The sequence below is a fragment of the Aphelocoma coerulescens genome, chromosome 3 (genome assembly GCF_041296385.1).
Source record: "Aphelocoma coerulescens isolate FSJ_1873_10779 chromosome 3, UR_Acoe_1.0, whole genome shotgun sequence".
Taxonomy (NCBI): domain Eukaryota; kingdom Metazoa; phylum Chordata; class Aves; order Passeriformes; family Corvidae; genus Aphelocoma; species Aphelocoma coerulescens.
Genome location: NC_091016.1, coordinates 74,832,001 through 74,851,995, shown reverse-complemented (window position 1 = coordinate 74,851,995; position 19,995 = coordinate 74,832,001). Strand labels below are relative to the sequence as shown.

Below are 19,995 nucleotides of genomic sequence, written 5' to 3'. Positions count from 1 at the left end.
CAACTTATTATTTAATAGTAACCAGTAACTGTTATGTGCTTAGCTGAGTAATGAAGAAATGTTTACTCAACAAGAAGTTATCAAAAACTGTATTATGCCCTTTGGAAAATGCACGAGGTAGCCTCGTTTGAAATCATGGTGCAAAACAGGACAGGAAAAAGTAATTGTTTCAAACGAGGCGATGGAGACAGTGCTGGCAGTTACCAGCCTGAAAAGCTCTCGTCCTCGACTCGGACCACTTGCCTGGTTTGTCTCAGCCTTCCACTTGGAATAATGGTTTTCTTACATAAACCAGGGGTTTTTGGTTTGGTTTTTTTGTTTGTTTTGTTTTGGTTTTTTTTTGCTTTCATGTCCCTCCTGATAGTCTTGTGTGGTAATGAAGACGAAGACTTAAAACTGCTCTGCTTTTCAGTTTTACAGACTACAGTGTGTGCCCTCAATCTAGGTTTTCTTCAGGAGAGTACAAGAACTGCCCATTAATGCTGTGGTCAGGGCAGTGGTACAGTGTGCAGTTGGGACACTGCCAGCAAGGCTGCACAAGAGCTGAGAAATGATCATTGATCCCACAGGGTAGGGGAAGATTTAGACCAAGCAGCATGAATATGGTTGGATGTTCATGTGGCTGTAAAACTTGGGCTCCAGACTATACCCTAAAGTGTGTCTCTTGGCAGCCGAGGCTGAGGCTGCCCATGAACTCATGAAGCACTTCTAGTTTCTCCCAGAATACCAGACATGGCAAAGATTGGGAATATAATGGCATAGGCATCATGCAAGTTCCTTAATCCCAAAAGCCAGATACTAACTCCTTTTATGAATACATTTTACAGAGTTCTCAATGCCATTTGGTAGAAAATAAAATTTTTCCTAGTTTCCTCTGGTGTTTTTTTTGGCATTTTATTTTGGGTTGGTTTTGGGATTTTTTTCTTTTTGGCTGGCTTTTGGTTTGAAGAGACTGATAAGGCTGCTGACTGTGGAAGATATGGCAACAGTGCTTCTTAACATTCAGATGCCTACTAGTAAAAAAACAATGGGCACACCTTTCACTGAATAGGTAAAGGTAGGGAACACTGTCTTCATATGCCTGTTCAGTTATTCATTCCGTATGTAAAAATACACAAATGAAGTTGGGAATGGGAGAAGGCAGCTGATCCCTTGCAAAGCATCCAAGAAAAAATACGCAACACTCATTTCAGAACATTATAACAAAATGATCTAGTGAATTTTATTTTGGGTAACAGCCAAGAAATCTGACATTTTGCCCAATATGGCTTTCTTCTAAAATTAAAAAGTTGCATATACTTACAGTTGAGTCCACCAGCTACAGAAAATCTGATGTATACATTTTTAATCCATGGCAGCATCACCAGAATACAGCTTTCTGTGGTGTTTCCAAGGTGAATTATACGATAGAAGTTTTGAAATGTGCATTTAGAAGATTTTTATATTGTTTATATGAAAACATACAAATTTTTCATTTATACATATAGTACATATAAAACTCATTGTAATTAGCAAGTATCTTCATCTGGGTATTTACCTCTGTGCATATAGCAAAAAAAGGATGCAGTTTAGGGCTTTAGATGAAATATTAAAGTTCAAAACCTTTGTATATGCTAACTAGAACCTTATTCAAATAACTCAAACATATTTTTTCCTGCTTTTAAAAGATAAGAGATTCAGCTTAAAAATACATTCATAAAACAAAGACAATATTCTCCCTGAGACTACCAGTGTGAGTTAATTTGTGGTAATCTTTGAATGAAAAAATATAAAAAAGACAATAAGCTCTGGTTTTTCTCTATGCTTCAACAAATTTCTTGAGCAACACTGACATCATAAAAGGTACAGATTGCGGAATCATGCTCACGAGCTGAAAAACAGTTTCATATATCAGTTTAAGAAAAATTTAATATAGACAAGGGAAGGTAACTAAGTTTTAATGAAAGATCTGTATCTGTAGTATGTATTAATGGGAAAAAGTTGTGTAGTTGGTTTTTGTTCATTTGTGGCATCTGTTTTTTTTCATTTCAGACATGAATTTTATCCAAAGCAAGACTATATGCTCAAACTGTAGATTCTTGATTTATACAGAGATACCTAGAACAGTTTTCTAAATATTTCAAGCACTTGTTTTTGTTAATATTCAAAAAAGAAATACAGAACCTGTGGGAACAGTTTCTGATTAAATTTAATGATAAAATGTTTGATTATAACTAGATGGTGAAGTCTCATAAGCAACAGGGGAGGAGTCAGCCCCCCCCTCCCCAACAAACAGCTCCTGGTTTGTGGCTTTTTTCATCTTCTATCAGAATCAATCTGCTCTGAAGGCCAGCAGCTACACTAGTTTTATTTAGCATTCTTCCTTTTAAATGTTAGCCAGAGAGGGTTTTTAAACTGCTACAAAGTAACAGAATCGGGATGCATTAAATATATCCTGCCCAAATTGGAGAGAGTGAGAGATACATATATTTTTCCTTTTACAATTCAAAATGTATTTATAGTAACCATGCAATTATGTTATTTGGGGGAAAAGCCTTACCTGAAATCAAAGAAAACACATTTATAGGAAAAAGGGGGAAAGCATTATTTTTGTTCTACCAAAATTTATTATGTAGTAATTACAAAGTTTAAAGATTCTTCCATTTTAAATAAAAATAATAGTTATAATTACACATATTGTATAGTACCATGTCAGGTGATTCCAACAAATATAACATGTAATACAGTGCAGTTTCAAATCAGAAAGACAAATACCTCCTCATTCACAGTGTTTGACAAATTACAGGAAAGCTTGTTCACATGAGGGTTTACTTAAGGTCATGCTCTTATAAACAGTCCACATCACGCTGTGCCACAAAAACAAATCATCTCTCAGAACGTGAAGTATCGGGCAAACCACTCCTGGCGTTGTGGGTCTGGTGAAGCCACTGGTGAGGCATCAGTCTGAGGAGGGCTAAATTCACAGAAAGAAAAAGAACAATTATCCTACAACTACATGAAAAGTACAATTGTTAGGAGAATAAAAAAAAAATCACAGAGAATATTCAGTAAGGGACACAGTCTGTTTTTCCATGGCTTAATTATCAGTGTGCCTTAGGACGTGATTTAATGTCTCCCTATAGAATCTGTGATCATCCACTCCATTGGAGAGCATCAGCAGCATGGACAAGTCAGTTCAGAAGCCACATTACAGGGTGGGCAAATAATATTTTGGAAAACATAATTTTAAATCTCATAAATAGCTGTAGTTTTCAGGAAGAATAAAAAGAGTTTTCTTGGAAAAGCATGACTGTAGAAGGTCCTCTTTTAGCATCCTTTTCCTGTGGTAAAGTTAATTTTGAAAAATATGATGTGAACATCATATTTGTAGACATGTGCTCACAAAGACTGGCTGGCAACTGAACAGAAATACACACTGTTGTAGTACTTAACACCTATCACAAATACCACTTGCAATTGTTCATGCACACACTTAAAATATGCCAAAATATTGGAAGAAACAAACTGCTGCACTGCAAACAGCATTTGGCTCCTCTTTGAACACTTAACATTCTCACAAAATGAGCGGGAAAGAATAATTTAAATTTAATTATACAAGTTCCTTTTTCGGTAAAAACTGGTAATAAAATAACCTCTACTACAGGAGAATACAGAGCACAAAACAATTTGGAGCAAAAACTCCAGCATCACGGTCCATGGGGTCATGCACATGCATGTTTATAGGTACCTGAGCATACTCATGCACATAACATGCACAGGAAAAAAAAATAGCAACAGTCCTTTTTTTTTTTCTTTAAAAAAAGGTTTTCTTGAAAAATACTGTTTTTCCTTATCTATTTTAGATTCTTTCATTTGTTTCCCTTTATAATTAGCAGTTGCTAGGTATGTGATCTTTTGCATAAAACCAAAGGAGAGAGCAAACAACCAGCTGTAGGACCAGTGATTACAAGTCACTTTAGGTTGGCAACTTAGAGGCAAGAGATCAGCACCTACTAGATACAAAGTACAGCACTTCAGTGCATTTAGTATGTGCACGTATCAAGCTAAAAGATTAAAATCCTGCCTCTAAAATGCCATTTTTAAGTGATTCGATTCCGTATATTATTTTGTGAGAGAATTACTTGAGACTTTAATGCTGGTTTTGATTACTGGAAGCTCAGCATTAAGCACCCAAGCCTATACATTTCCTGTTGCTGTAGTAAGGTTACTCCTATGAAACAATTTCATATAGGTGAGGAAAGAGGAAACACAAAACATTCACCTAGCACGGAAAATAATTTTCTTATATAAAAATCTTTATCACATAATGCTAAATAAAAAAACCTCCGTGCTAGTATCAATTCCTAAATGAAAATCAGTAAATAACACAAACATCTAAAACAATTGTTCATATATGTAAACAATTGGAAGCACATGAATTCTGTTAAGGTATTTATAAAGGTTTTCAAAGTTCAAGACTCAGAAAAAAGTGAGAGAATACTTCACATTTCAACAAGGTCTACAATAAAAAGGAATACTATAAAGAGGTTATAATTATAATGTAAAAATTTAAAATGCTGTAAGAGTACTTGTACCTCTGAAAGGCTGATAAAGCAAATGGGATTCAGCTCAATAAGAATGCGAAATTTTCCTAAGTTAAGAAAAAAAAAAAAAAAAAGATTGGTGAGGCAGTGCTCACCTCAAAAACGTCTTGGGCTCTTTGGGTGGCATTGGCTGTGGTAGTGGTTTGCTGCTGTTGAACTCAATATCGTGGATGGGTGAGTTAGGAATGGGGTCCAGGCGGTTTGGATGTCCATTGCCCACCACTCCGCTAGATTCCAGAGCACTTAGATTGGGGACACTCACAAACCTGTTTGTTGATTTATCGTTCTTCTTCTTTTGCTGCATTAAAAATAACAAACGTAAGGAAGGCTTCTTGCACCAGGACAGACGAGGACATTGGCTAACGTAGAAGTTTTAGTAATGGCTGGTTTGGAGGTTTTTTTGAAGGAGAGGAATTGGGACAGATTAGGCTCTTTTCCAATTCTAGTTTTCTGTTTGCTTTGACCTGAACACCACAAATTTTCACAGAAAAATCGAATTTCTAATCAAGATGATTAAGTTATGACTTAGTGCAGTAATCAATGAGTATATCACATGAGTATATGATCTTTAAATATAACATTTTGGTTATATTGAAACACTGGTTCTAATTAAACATATATCGGTTCTATTTAAAAATTGGAGACTGATAATCTTGTGGAAGATTTCCTTTCAGTCTGTTAAACCTTTCATGTTTACTTAAATCTTCTCTTAATATCTGTGAAACAGCTCTGCTATCAAATGCAATTACAGCAAATTTCAATGATAAAAAAAGTGGGTCTCTCCACCACATTTCACCCCATCACCAAGGCACATTTTGGCAACTGGACCATGCAACCTAGAAAAGCACCTTCTTTCACAGCAATTACACCCTCACAGTCAGCAAAGCATTACAGCAATACAGCTAAAGATAAAAATATTACCATACAGGAGTCCAGTTTCTTGCACAAAGAAAAGGCCTGGATTTGATGCTAATACAGATGCCACTTCTAGACACCAGATGGCACAACTGAACAGGCTTCTTTTTATAATACTCTGTACTTCTCTTGATAGTATTTCAAGGGACTCAAAATATTGAGGAAATCTATTTTTTTATCACTGTTTTATATTCCAGAACACATTATACAAGGGAGTCAGTATTCATCCTCTCTGTTTTCATAGATATTTTAATGCAGAAGGATGTTTCAAGTAATTCTATCACTTTTATTCAAACGGCTGGCTGACATGGTGTGTATGTTGTGACTTCTATCACATTTTCCATGTCCACAATAAAATACTAAAATTAAAAGCATCTTATTTCTAAAAATAAGAGTTTTTGACATACCCAGAGCAATGGAAAAATCCCTTGCTCAGAAATACAATGAATTATGTATTATTTGAATATATAATAAATATAATAAATAATTTCTTTCAATTACTTATATGCAACCCTAACAAAGCAGCTAGGAGAAAAACCCCTTAAGGACTTATAAACTACATACATTTGAACTAAATAAAGGGAAAGACAAGTGGAATCTCATGTCGTTTGTATATAATACTTTCCAGCAGAATTCCACCTGAAACAGGAGAGCTGCTCTATTTGAGGGTGGGCACGAGTTCAGACGGAGACAGATAGAGTCCTATTGTTTGTTTGCACTTTCTTCTCTTAGGCTCTCTTCTAGCTTTGATTTCAGTGCCTGACCTCTCCAGAGCTGGCAGATGCAAATGATACTAATTGCAGACACACCCGTGGGTGTGTTTGTCAATACCCAGTTAAAATACCCCGACAATTTAACAGAAAGCTATAATAGAAAAAGGTGGGTTTTAAGCATCACAGTGAACGATCATCACTTACAAAGGATTAAACTAAGATTGTCTCATACATGTCTGCTGTAGTAGCTGAAGGAGCAAGAAATAAGAAATAGTTTGGTAAAAGTAATCAACTGTATGTAAAAAATACACCTGCAAGACAATATATGCTGCAATTAAAACAGTGTGTTAAACAAACTGTAGTTAAATCTGTGTGCTCTACAGGTGGTTCATTTCTGGAAAATGTACAGTATCCACATAAATGCTTAGAAAAATACTATGATTTATACAATAGTCTCTATAAAACAATCTTCTGAAGCAGTCAAATCTGGAGAGAGAAAACTGTCTATTTTTTCCATGAAATTCATGCAAAGTATTAAGAAACTTTAGATGTAAGAATGTAATACTACGCTAAACAGATCCATTGCAGAAATTAGAGAAGCTCTAACACATACTGCAATGGCTGTAATTTTGCATTAATATGCAAAGCCTGTAAAACTCATAACTTCTTTTTTTATTATTTTTACAAAAAAAAGAAAAGAGAATGAGATTTTCAGTTTCTTTGTAATTCATTCTCCAATAACACAGTATGTGCTTTGACAAAATAAAGTAACATAGTCCACAACTCATGAAATGGAAGATCAGAATGTTCTGGCATACAAGACACTTTTAAAGTCTAAACATTTTAAGTGATAGAAGCATATTATAAAAATATATGAATTATCACTATGGAAATCTGATGCTGAAGTACTTTTCCCAAACACTTCAGATTTCACACAAAACACAAGGTTATATAATAGATGGTTACATTTCACATCTTTATAAATGAATGGTTCAGACAGACTTCCAGTATTTTCAAACAACCATTGAAATTGTATCTGGAAGTCCTGATATTGTCTCTAATGGGCCCACAGTAATTTCTTTTATGCAGTTAGCATAAAAATTAGGCATCCAGATAAGGTTGTGAGAGCTGCTGGGCTTGTAAAAATCATAGGAGAATATTGACATTTTGCAGCAGATTTTGTGCAGAAGTGTGAAATATGCTGATCTGATGTGAAACTGCAGTAAGGCTGGCTAAATAACACAGCCTGATCTCAAATAATGGAGCCATACCTCCTTTTAAATAACATAAGCCTGAACCTTGATCACTGAAGCTCTTGAGCATCTCAGCTGCTCAGGCTGTGCCCCTTGGGTTTTAGCCTCTGCTTCAGTACCTTCCCAACTTCTTCTATCTCTACAGCTGGGAAAAATCTCTTCCCCTTCCTTTCCAAGTGAAATAATCTATGGGTTATCACAAGGAGGAAGGAAATGTCAGAGGACTCACTCCTGAAGTAGTGAAAAGAAATAGTATTTTTAGGTTCCCTACCACAGTCTATTCACATTCCTCATGAAGGAATGCTGCTGGCTTTTTAAGTTGCAGGAAGGCTACTATCCCTGTGTGTACAGTAGCCTTCCCTGGCTGCTCTTCAGCAGGATGGAGAGAACTGGCAAAGGTTGCTACTGAAGTGCTTTCACTTGTATAGGTGGTGACAGTAACTGAGAAGGCTAGAGACTGACTTCTGTCTCTTGCAGCCTCCACTGTCCATACTGGTTTGTCCCTCCACTTCTCCAATCTTACTCTATGTCTTTCCCTGTTCAGACTCATTCCATGCCCTTCTCACACGCTTCCCCTTCCCCTTTTTACCCTTATTCCCTTCCTTTTAGTGTCCTCTCTCCCTCTGTCTTTCTAATTCTCTTCCACCCTGAGTGCTTCCCAAAAAGTGCAAAGTGCCCTTGCACTTTCCATAATAACCAAGAAAATTACAAAACTAAAACCAGTTAGGGGTGTCACTGCTCTCTATTGCATGATACAGTTCTGCCCTCCATTGCTTTTCTGTCATGTTTCCATTTTAAATTTGCAGCTTTGTGATAAGGAACTGTGTTCTGCGTCACACATGTCAAGCAAACCAGGGCAACAGCATCAGTGGATCTCTCAACAACACAAAAGAAACAAATCTACACAAAAATAAGTCGACAAATGGAAAACTATGTTCCTTGTTTTGAACATGTCTGTTAAGAGTGATTTATGTATAGATGCAGGCACACACACATACACATATATCTTTTCTTTTTTCTATTATCTTAAGCTTAGATTTCTTTTTCTTTACTTTAGCAATGAAGTCCATGGAACATACCTTCACCAATGGATTAATAACACCAACATTAGGGCTTGCATTAAACATTTTGTTGTAGTTAGTCTCCCTGTTTACTAGTTCCAGCTGATAGAACTTTTTGTCCTCCTAAAAAGAACAACAGATAGAAACTTCTTTTTATGCATTTTCAATCAGTTAGAGGCCAAATCTGCCTGTAAAATGTTCTCAAATAAATTTATGTTTACATTTTAAAATAAACTGGTAATTCTAAAAATTTGATTTCATGTTTATATATTATTATATGGAATAATCTATGTAATTTCTATTTATGCAGTTCTATGGTCCTGAGAGTGAGCACAGCCTAATGGACTATGTACTGCAAAAGGCTCAGTATAGTTAAATTCTGATCTTTAATCAACTTTGATTTCCTCAGTCCTTCTTGCTTCTTAATTGGGATGTAATCAGACTAACCCAAGTCAGGGTGTTGTGCTTTGAATTTGGGAATCTCAGTGGGTCAGGATCTTGGTCTTAGAAACCTCACAGAAGAGATTATTACTTATATGGCTTGTCCCAGGATTGGAGGAAGGAGATATCTGATAAAGGACGTACCAAAATACTTCTTGTAATAATGTCTTATGCTTGATTTTGGAAAACACTCTGTATCTAATTAGTTCTTCTATTATGAGTCATTGAAAGCAGAGGAATAATGTGTTAAAGAATATGAATAACATGCCAGCAGGATTGGTTCTTTAAATACATTTCAAACACTTTGAATCAGATTAACTTTTGTATTTGTCAAGATATTACACCAAGAGAGAATAGAAGTCTTACAATCAATTTCTTTATGAGTTGGTCCCGCTCTGCAATTAGGTCTTTCAGTTCTGAGATAAGCTGCAAGTCTTCTGGTCTTGATTCTCTGTTTTTGTATTTTTCTTCCATTTCTTCTAAACTTTATAGAAAAGAAGAATACCCCCTTTAGCCTGATCCAGTATTAAATGATGAGTGAATAGTCAGATTTTTGATGAGTACAAAAGAGAGCTCAGGGAGTAAAAACAGAGGATGACTTTCTTATCACCGTGAAGGAAATTAATTTCTATGTTCTCCTTCTATTTTAGATAGTTAAGAAACAAAACAAACCAAAAAAACCCAATAACCATAACTTTTGCTCCAGCAGCTAATAATCTAGGGAACATTCTAAAAACTTAACATCCTTCCTGTGCATGCACTACTACATTTTTGAAAAAGGCCACTTGGAAGTCAGGCTGAAAAAAAACCATTCAAAACCACAATATGAAGAGTATAATTACAGAAGACACAGCTAAAATTGGTTCTTACATAAAATATAGGGACTACACAGCATTATATTTAATACTAATGTAAATTTTAAAAGCTGGCAATTCACTTTCCTAATGAGGAAAACCAAAAGTATCTTTTTAAAAATTTATTTTAATAGAAGACTACTCTGAATAAAGATGCATTTTTGTGACACTGGAGAAACTGGATAGACAGAAAAAGCTGGCAGCGTTTCCTCAGTTCATGTGGAACATACTGGAACAAAAGATATCCAAGAACACTGAATACTAATAGGTAACTAACTCCTCTCCACAAAAGCTATTTAGTACCATTAGAGATGAAATAAAGGAATGAGCAGCAAAACAAAAGGAATAACACTTGGATATTAGGATATCTAATGTAACAACTGATAAACATTTGAAAAAAAAACTAAGAGGAAATTTGAGATGCCTGGTGGGAAAGCATTAAAGGAGAGAAGTGAAATAAGCCAACTGGGAGAGGAATTGTACAAGTAACTGCATAAATATCCCTTTTTCTTAAAGAACAAGTTTTGAAGACATGACAATTTCAAGAGATTGTGTCTCTTTTAAACTAATAACATGTTCATGATGCTAAATATAGTTTCAAAGGCAAGTACTAAAATATGTGTCTCACATATTCAGCCCTCATGTAGATTAGTGAACCAAGTATCAGAAGGAAATTTAACAAACTTAGTGAAAAAAAGAAAAAAAATCCCAATCAAATGCTGAGTTAATTCAATTGAATCTAAATCAGGTCAAGCTTAATTCCACAAGAATTAAACAAACTGTAGACACCTGGAAGCAGACATAATTTTTCACTTCAGATAAATATTTTCTCTTCATAAGAGAAACTTATGTGATTTTTACTTTGATTTGCAGCTGAAAAAGCAGTTAATATTAAATTATATAGATACTTTAATAACCTTCAAATAACCTGTAAATATTCTGAGATTATATAATGAATTTACATAAAACAATATGAATGAGAACAACGTGATTGTTTTTACTTGCAGAGAAGGCATTTGACTCAGCAGAACAGAAATAGCCTCAGCTGGCTTAATTTTTGTGTATACATTTTATGCTGGGTTAAGCTATTGTATATAGATCCCCAGAGTATAGTACATAGTTACACACAGCTGTCATTTTATTTTCAGATACTTCCGAGAACTGGGATTTTTTCTGTTTCAAATAGATAATTTGTACTTTAAGGACTTCAGTTGTAGAGCCTAATTAATGACACCCACTCTCAACTATTTGAAGACAGATTCTCCATTTCACAAACACTCATGAGGCCACGCTTTAGGTGAGGCTGAACCTGGGAACAGTTACTTGAGAAACAGATACATAAAACTTCTCTGAGCTGGTGGGGGGTGTGTGTTGGTCTTCTGGGGTTTGCTTTGTTTGGTTTTTTGCTTGTTTAGGTTTTTTGTTGTTTGTTTTGGTTTGGTTTTTTGCTTTGTTTTTGTTGCTTGTTTGTTTTGGTTTCAGTTTGTTTTTTAAAATTTGTTAGCTTTTCTACATAGTTTCCTCTTTAGACAGCTTCTTGCTTCAGTGTAAATAGAGAAAAAATACACTGAAAGCCACCTCAAGGCCCCCTGGATGATGCTTGCTGATTTTAGGCCAGTGGCTGCCTCCTCAAAGCTCTAAATTGAGCAAGAGCAAAGTGAAGAAAACCAGCTAAATTCAGAAAATTCCTGGACACTGAGAAGCAAACAACTTAATGTGAAAAACATTTGGGGTAAACAGCTCCAAAACAGTTCTGGTGGCTGCTCATAGGCCTGTTTCTCATACAAGATAAATGCAGCAAACAAGAGGTAGCTTAGACCTAATTTACTGAATGGCAAGGTACCACGTTTATCAGGGCATAAGAATGTGCATATGGACAACTACAAGGGAGTGAGAACTAGAATTTTATAGCCATTTTATTTGAAGACAATTTCTGAGGGCTCATTATCTAGAAAAAGCTAGATGCATTTTGGCTTTACTGTCCATTTGTAACTGATACTTAGAAAAGCTTTCTGTCAAAAACTTAGAATCAATTCTTCTCCCTGCCATAAATCTGTGCTGCAAATACAAATCCCTCAGTGACAACTTTGTGGCAGGAAGCCCTCAATGTGCTATGAAACCTGAGCCAGAAACTGTGACCAAATGGGTAACATCACAGAGACAGAGAATGAAGGATGTGGAAAACAGTGGTTGGTGACATACTATTACATCACTTCTGCCACCATTAGGTGGTCTAATCCCTGGTGGCATTTTGGCTCAAGAGAAACTCCTAAGCCTTCTGTTATTGTTATGCTCATACAATCCATTTCAGACACTAATTTTCCTTATGCTACCAAATCTGAAAATGTTTGCATCACTCATGTTACAATCTCACTTCTTAGTAGTAGTAAACAGTACAGTAAAAAAACCTACTGTTTATAAACTTGTTGAAGAAATTCTTGTGTTCTCAAAAAAGATACATTAAAGTTTGAGAAAGAAACCATTTGAAATCATGTGTTCTCCAGCTTTCTAGGAACTACACAGATTTAGTATCTTTCCTACCTGAAATTTTTTGGTCTCAAACCCTTAAGAATTTACCTCCCTAAACTCCCCTAAAGATTATAGAATTGTGTTGCCTAAAGAATGCAAGATTAGGCCCCATGCTTTATTGAGGTATTTGTACATCTGCATCTCTGCAGTATCTTCAGGAACTTACGGACACCAGAATAAACTATTCACTCAAATGCAGCTACATACAAATTTTTTTAATGCAACAAAACTTACGAAATTTGTAAAGCTGAATTAATTTCCTTGAGCAGCTCTTGGGTCTTATTAAAATCTGCCAGCATGCTTTGTTTCTCTCTGATGTGATCTGCTGTCAAGACATCCAGCTCTTTCTCATGTTTCTTGCTTAAATCTTGCTCATGCATCCTGTTTAATTTAGTTTTTGTTAAAAAAAGAGTTATTCTAAAATCAGACTTTTTTGTTCATCATGATTTTCTGCCATGCTTCTAACGGCTTTTACATAATATCAGACAACACAGAAGGAATTACTGATTCATCAAAATCCACTACTTACTGTTCTCCAATCTTCTAGCTTATTTCATGGAAAATGCATCTCCTTTAATGCTTTTTAAAATAAACCAACATAATGAATTTGAAAAAAAACCCACCAAAATCCACCACTTGAGTGAACTGCTATTAAAATATGCCAAAATGTGTCACTGAAATGCCACTTAACTGCACAGCATAGTCACTAACTTTACTAGTAAAGGGCATAGCTTTACTAAAGAAGACTAAATGGTATGTGTAACATGACTTGATTAAGAGGATAAATTTAAAACTGCAAATGGTAATCTTTTTTCAAAGTAAGAGTAAGTGAAACAATACAGGTTTGAACTTAAGAGTGGAAAAATTCATACCTGATCTGTTGGTTGGATTCACTGTGTATTCTAAGAATTTCTTTCCCTTTAAACTCTAATTCCTTTGTCAATGCACTTATATTTTCATGAAGATGCAGAATCTCTTTGTCCAGTTCAGCTATATGATGGTCTCGGTGTCTAAGTTCATCTTGTAGATCTGATATTCGGCATAAAAATTCTTTTTCCTATGATATAAGTAGCAGCAGCAAAAAATATTTTAGATAGGCTTGTTTCTTAGAAGTGATGCCTACAATACTTGCTTTTGGAAGACAATTCAGCTGAGCAGAATTTTCCATCCAATACACAATTTTTTCAGCTTTTGATGCTGACACAAATTATAATCAAAGCAAAGGGCTTTTTTATTGTGTACAAGTATAAAGAAAGAAGAAATCAAAGTTATGTAATAAATGATTTCCACTTGCAAGGAAAGTTAAAACCCATGATTACCACTGCCTGTTAAAATTGGTGTAGCTCATCACATTTTCCTTTTGCCCACACAAACAAGAAAAAATCCCAGGTATCACTAAGATCCAGGGCCTGGGCATTTCCTTTTCCTTGCCTCGTCAGCATACAATCCAGAGAAACTTTTTTCCCTTACAGCCCCATTCAATGGGAGAAAATTGCTCAAGATGTATGCCCAGCACAAATAAAAACTAATTCAGAAGTCTCCTATCTTCCAAATATATACAAGGGTCATAAATATCTTGCAGCAGAATATGTGTTACATAGTTTATGTTATATTTATATGGTGTCCAATAAATCAAAAAAAGTCTTTTTTTTTTGCATAAGAAATTCCAGTGAGGTTAATAGCTGGGAAACCCAGCTGGAGCCAGTTCCAATGGCTTTGATAATGAGTCTCCTTGGTTTAGAAATGTCTGTAATGAAAACAGCTTTTTCAGAGTTTTCGATTTTCATTTATTCCACTTCTTACAGTTTCACAATAATTAATGACTGTATAGTTTGCACAGAGAAAATCAGCAGATATTCCAAAGTAGTTTTATGTATAATTGTGTTTTGTGCCTTCATGCCTCCAGGAAATGCAAATATATCCTAGTGCACGAATTTCATAGGGCATCTTTAAGAGCAGACCATTAAAAATAACTATGTATCTCCCTGCATAAAGACTGTGTTAAATTTATAAGAAAAAGCAAAGGAAAAATTAACATCCACACATTTAAATATTTCAAAAAGTAGCAAATATAATCATCCTGATCAGACCACTCTGCATCTCATTCAGCTCTGATCCTGTGAACTGATGAGCATTCTAACACAGGAAACCTCAGTAATTGCTTTGCCCTTAGTACAACCAAAGCTCATGTTTAGCAGATCATTATACTGAGGCAAAAAGTACACACTATTTGATTGGATCAAACACCAGTTCTTGTAATTTAAACTTTTTTTTTTCTGACATTTCATTCAGGTGTCAGACCCTGGGCTTAAACAACACATGACTGAATTTATATCCTCCAAAATCCTGCATGACAGCACTATGTTTTTGCCTTTGGTGCTCACACTGTTAAACCAGCAAGGAATAGCTAAAAAATGGCTCACCTTCGACTGTCTTTGTTTTTGGGTAAAGGCTATGTCCAACAAACCCTGTTTCCTCGTTAATATATTTCTAAACCTACTCCTCCTTGGTGCTGGAGTATCAGTAAATCAGTCTTGAAAAGCCTATTATACAGGCAAATAAAGAAGTAATTTTCCACTCCTCTTATTTCCAGGAGCCTGTCTTTCAATAGAGCTTAAACTTTGAATTTTTAACCACTAGCAGAAAAACTGATCGTGTATAAAATGAAAAATAAAAGAGAAAAGGTGAATGAATCAGTTTGCTGTTGAAAGTAAAGGCAGTTCATACTGGCTTTGGGGGTTTGCTTTTGGTGGGGTTTTTTTGTGTATGTTTTTCTTCAGTTTGAAGCCATCATTTGATTATAAACAACCACTTATTTTGCCATCTCTTAGGCTTCAAAGAGAAACAGCTTTTTCCTTCCTGCTGGCAGCTGAGGATGAGTACATTTTGCAAGAATGGGCACTTGCCTCCCATGGCAAGCCAAGGTGCTCCCAGATGGCTTCACAGTTCTGAGAGGAAACTACCGTAATTCAGGAGCCTTTTCTAGGCTTTGAACAAGGTTCGTGGAAGGCAGAAAAAGCTAAGCAAGGAAGGTTAAGAAACTGGTAGGAATGCATTAGCTGCTGGTGCCAGTTGATTTTGAAGGATTACATGTTTGTTGTTTGTTCACAACAGTTCTTGCCTCCAGCAAAGGGAAAAATTAATATTGATCATGCCATTTCACAGCCAGTTGCCAGCCATGCCTCCTACCTGTCGCCTGCCGAGTTCTATGCTTCTTTCAAGCTCCATTTTGGCAGCTACCAGTTCTTGTTGATGGTTGTGCCTCAGCTGGTCAATTGCTGCTGCATGTTGGTGATTGAGCTCTGAGCGCAAGGAAGCTGGTTACCATAAACAAAGAGAAAAGTTTATTGTGGACCTGTTTACATTAATTAACAGTAACAGTCCAGCTCCATCTAGTATTGCTGCTGACCTAAAACACACTTTACATCAGCTAAGTAACTGTCCTGTATTCTATTCCTGTTGCTTTCTGAAAACATCAGTTCTCCATCAGGAACTTTGGTTGCTTACTCCTTCCAAAAGAGCCTTAGGGGTGAGATATTTCAAAAGTGAAGAGTCTAGGCTTACCTGTTAAAGCTTATAGTGATTTTAAGAGGAACATTTAGGTCAACATGGAATGACTCTGAGAGACACTTCAGTGTTATAATACACACAAACACACACACGTGCATGTATATTTGTGTGAGTAGAAACAATGGTTTTGGACCCATTTTCAAATTTGAAAATAGTTTACCTAACATAGCTTTTCCTTCATCTTCCAGCTCAAATCGTAGAGTCTGAAGTTCCTGTTCCATCTCCAATTTAAAGCCTTCCATGGCTTGTTTGTGTGTTTCTTTCAGTGCATGAAGTTCTTCCGAATGCTTCTGTTGTAAACGTTCTTCTAATTCCTATTAAATTGAAATTGACAAAATTTGTTCTATACCAACTTTGAGAATTCATAAAACATTCCAAAATAAACAACTGGAACAAAAAGCAGGCATTGACATACTCTAGAAAAGAAATGCACTAGTATTACTCATATTTTCTGATCGCCCTACTGTATTATTTCTTTTCAGTGGTTGATGGTTACCAAGATTACCTGTGCACAAAACCCGTTTGGCTCACAGCTGGAAAAGAGAAAAAAATCAATCCATGGATATATCTACAATAGCAAGCAATGTAATAAGGTGCAGATTCATAGATGGGTTTAATGCGCACACAATACACATTTGGGGACTTCTGCTCCCTAAGGGCACCCATGTTTACTCCCTATGGAAATGTATGAAGCATAATATTCCTGGTACACATCTTCTGATTTCATTTAGAACAAAAGGAGTGCACTTTGTATGCTCCAAGACCAGTCTATGATGTGAACCAAAGTACAGTAAGGGCACGCAGTGGGGAAAACTGATTGCAAAGGCACACTCTGAAGCTGAACTTAAAAAACCTTAAGAACCCCCCCCATTACGTACCATGCACTACCAAAATTCCAGTTTTAAAGCTGGTTTCATTAAGGTTTTAAAAAAGTATCTTGTGTGGGGCATGAAAATTATCTTGCAAGTCACAGAACATATCTCATACAATTTTTAACATAATGAAAATATAAAATACATTGCAAAGGAGTCTATTGACAGAAAATACACGCAAAATTAACTATAATGGAAAATTTCTACTCAAAATCAAAACAAGAATATAATGTTAAATGTAACAGTGTCAATCTACCGTAAAGAAATCCATGTGTTGATAATAATTTTACATATATACACACACCCCCCTATATACATGCATATAACTCAAGACACGAAACAACGCCGGTATTAGAAAAATTTTCACTATGTCTTGTTCAGATTGAACTGGATAACAGTCTTACTGTAATACATCAGCTGAAAAGGAAATTTAGTAGTTATGCAGATACATTCTTTACTAATTGCAACTGTGTACGTAAAATGCTAACATAGCAATATTCTCTGCAGAATTTGGAATAACCATATAAACATACCTTTTGTTCTTGCTCTTTTGTTTCTTCCATGTTTTGAAAGGCAAGGATATGGGCTTCCTGAAGTGACTTATGCCTTTGCTGATGCTCTTCTTCTAATTCCTGGATCTCCTGAGTCAGCCTCTGTCGCTCCTGACTGAACTGGGCTTGTAGCTGTTGCAAAGAGCTCTGTGACTGGGAAAGCTGCATCTCCAGATTCTGCTTCAATAAGGAGATCTAACCCACAACAGAACAGCAAATATTCATTAGTCATTGATACTAACATCAGCTGCAAGAAGACATTCAGAAGAAGAAAACATTTGAAATTTTAGAGCCAGAGCATTAGCTAAAAGACAAGCAATGTCATCCATCTACTGAATTTGTTGTTAATGTTATATTATATTTAATCAGAGATATAATAATTACATTTTAATGGTTTTGTAAGGGTTATCATATTAGTCAGTTCATACTGCAGCACTGCTTGTAACACAATTTTTAATGGCCAAATTATCAAAAATTATTTAGGTTTTATATAAAAGATCAATAAAAATGACACTATCAAGGTCTGAAATCAAACACTTGATTGTTAAACTGTCTTTCAGGGGAACATCCATTCTGTAAGGATAATCTTGCACTTGGAATAGGGAAGGACAGCCTGTGACATCTACACTGATTTTCAAATCTTTTCGTATGTCATGGTCCTACCTTACTAGTGGTTTTCTCATTTAGAAAGAAATGTTACCACTCAACATCACAAATAAAAAGTAACACTTGATGGATTTCCCATCACACATTTTTTTGTTAGTTCAGTAAGACTATGAGAGTGATTTTTATGCTTGTTTCCAAGATCTAAACAATATGAGTCACAAATAACTCATTTTCTTAGAAATATCTGCTTTTACAAACAATGCTTTTCATCCAGCAAGTATTATAGTACACTATATTCCTTTTTCGGTCCCATTTTCTTTTTATAATACTATTATACTTTGTTCTTCACATCAGATAGAATCTTTTCAGACTGAAAGTATTAAACCTATATTCCCTTTAAAGCCAAACATGAGAGATACCCTCCAATTCTGGAAACAAGATTTAACCAAAAGACAATTTTGCTACAGTGATTCAAAGGAAGGAAAATAAAATTGACAAGTGACAAAGAATTTGAATCAGTAAGGATACTTTTCAAGCCTCAGAGGATTACATAATACGGAATTATAAATGAAAGTCTGATAGTGTCATTTGATTCAGTATATCTTAAAATTAATTATGTCAAATTCGTAACGACATTGCACATCAAGTTATTGAGTTAGAGAACATTTAAACCCACCAATTAGCAAAAATTAATAGCAGCATACCAAGTACAACTTGTAGCACGAACATTGTTGCTGAACATATGGGTTAAGGTTTTTTTATTTCAGAAAGACACAGCTTAAGCAGATTTGAAAGAAAAAAGCTACAGAAAAAAAATTAGCAGTAAAACAAACAAAAGAAAACAAAAATCAAACTAATTTAAATGAAATAAGCATAGCTCGTTGTATTTCAGATTCACCAGGTCTTTGTGTCTGGGAAGCTACACTCTAATGTACACTGTACAAACACTACTGTACTTCAGATACCTTTGAAAGAGATTAGCTACAATTAAAGGAGGGTACTGAAGGCCTACACTGCATTCTGCAAAAATTTTTACTAAGTACATTAAATATAAATTTCACATACAAATTGTACAGTGTCAGACCAAAATTTTGTCTGATCTCTGGTTCTGCCTCCAGAAAGGGCCAACCAGGATTACCCTAGAAAAAAAAAGCCAAGACATAAATGTAGGGAGCTTGACTGTAGTCTACCTGGAACTGGCAATCTTTCTTAAACCAGAAGAGGTATTTTAGAGCAGATTTATAGAAGAAATAATAACAACTCTTATCTGAGCCCAAAGCTTTTAGTATCCACAATATCCTGTGTCAGGTTCCACACAGACATGCCAATTTGACATGATGATCTCCAATACTTGTAATGGAAAGGAATCAAAAGAAGTTCCCTTTTCATGTGCTGTACTCTACTCATGTTTCCATAGCTCTCCACCATTTCCCTCCTTACACCCTTTGCCATACTAAACTGCTTTGGCTCAGTGAATTGCTCCTTGTAGGAACTTTACTTCATAGCTATGATCACATTTCTCCTACTTTTACCCCTTTTCTACTATTTAATTTTTTAAGATTAGGAGTCCAAAACAGCACAAGGTATTTGAAATGTGAGTAAACTCTATTTTTTCATACTGATTTATATGGTTTTACATTTTACATTCTCTGTTTTTCTCCTATATTCCTAAAGCTTTATTTGCTTTTGTGACTCCTGAGGTGTGAGCTCTGAGGCGATGTTTTCATGGAATATCACAGTCCCCAAACCTACTTTCTAGTTGTAACAGGTCAAGGTGAGGCTCATCATTTTACAGAAAAAGTGACAATTTTTTTCCTTATGTATCACTTTGCATTTATCTACACTGAATTTCATCTGCCATTTTACTGCCAAGTCCCTTGGCCTTTTACAGCTATTCTATGTTGAGTAAGCTTTTATAAGCTGCAAAGTTTCCTACCTTACTCATTTATCAACAAGCTGTAAAAGAAAATATTTTGAGCATCAGTGTAACTCCACTGATAATGTACCTTCACTGTGGTAACACTTTATTTAATACCTATATATAATA

General features: G+C 35.4%; 1 protein-coding gene across 1 annotated transcript in view; it reads right to left on the bottom strand.

Annotated features, from left to right (window-relative positions):
- Nucleotides 1–1,187: 1,187 nt before the first annotated feature.
- Nucleotides 1,188–19,995, bottom strand: part of FAM184A (family with sequence similarity 184 member A) — a 74,522-nt gene continuing 55,714 nt past the window's right edge. The window contains exons 10-18 of the mRNA XM_069010905.1: nucleotides 17,325–17,537; nucleotides 16,080–16,233; nucleotides 15,539–15,666; nucleotides 13,222–13,406; nucleotides 12,584–12,730; nucleotides 9,333–9,450; nucleotides 8,544–8,648; nucleotides 4,679–4,881; nucleotides 1,188–2,953 (exon numbers count right to left, since the gene is read on the bottom strand). Coding sequence (XP_068867006.1) covers nucleotides 2,872–2,953; nucleotides 4,679–4,881; nucleotides 8,544–8,648; nucleotides 9,333–9,450; nucleotides 12,584–12,730; nucleotides 13,222–13,406; nucleotides 15,539–15,666; nucleotides 16,080–16,233; nucleotides 17,325–17,537 — 1,335 coding nt within the window. The 3' untranslated portion in view covers nucleotides 1,188–2,871. The remainder of the gene's footprint in view (nucleotides 2,954–4,678; nucleotides 4,882–8,543; nucleotides 8,649–9,332; nucleotides 9,451–12,583; nucleotides 12,731–13,221; nucleotides 13,407–15,538; nucleotides 15,667–16,079; nucleotides 16,234–17,324; nucleotides 17,538–19,995) is intronic.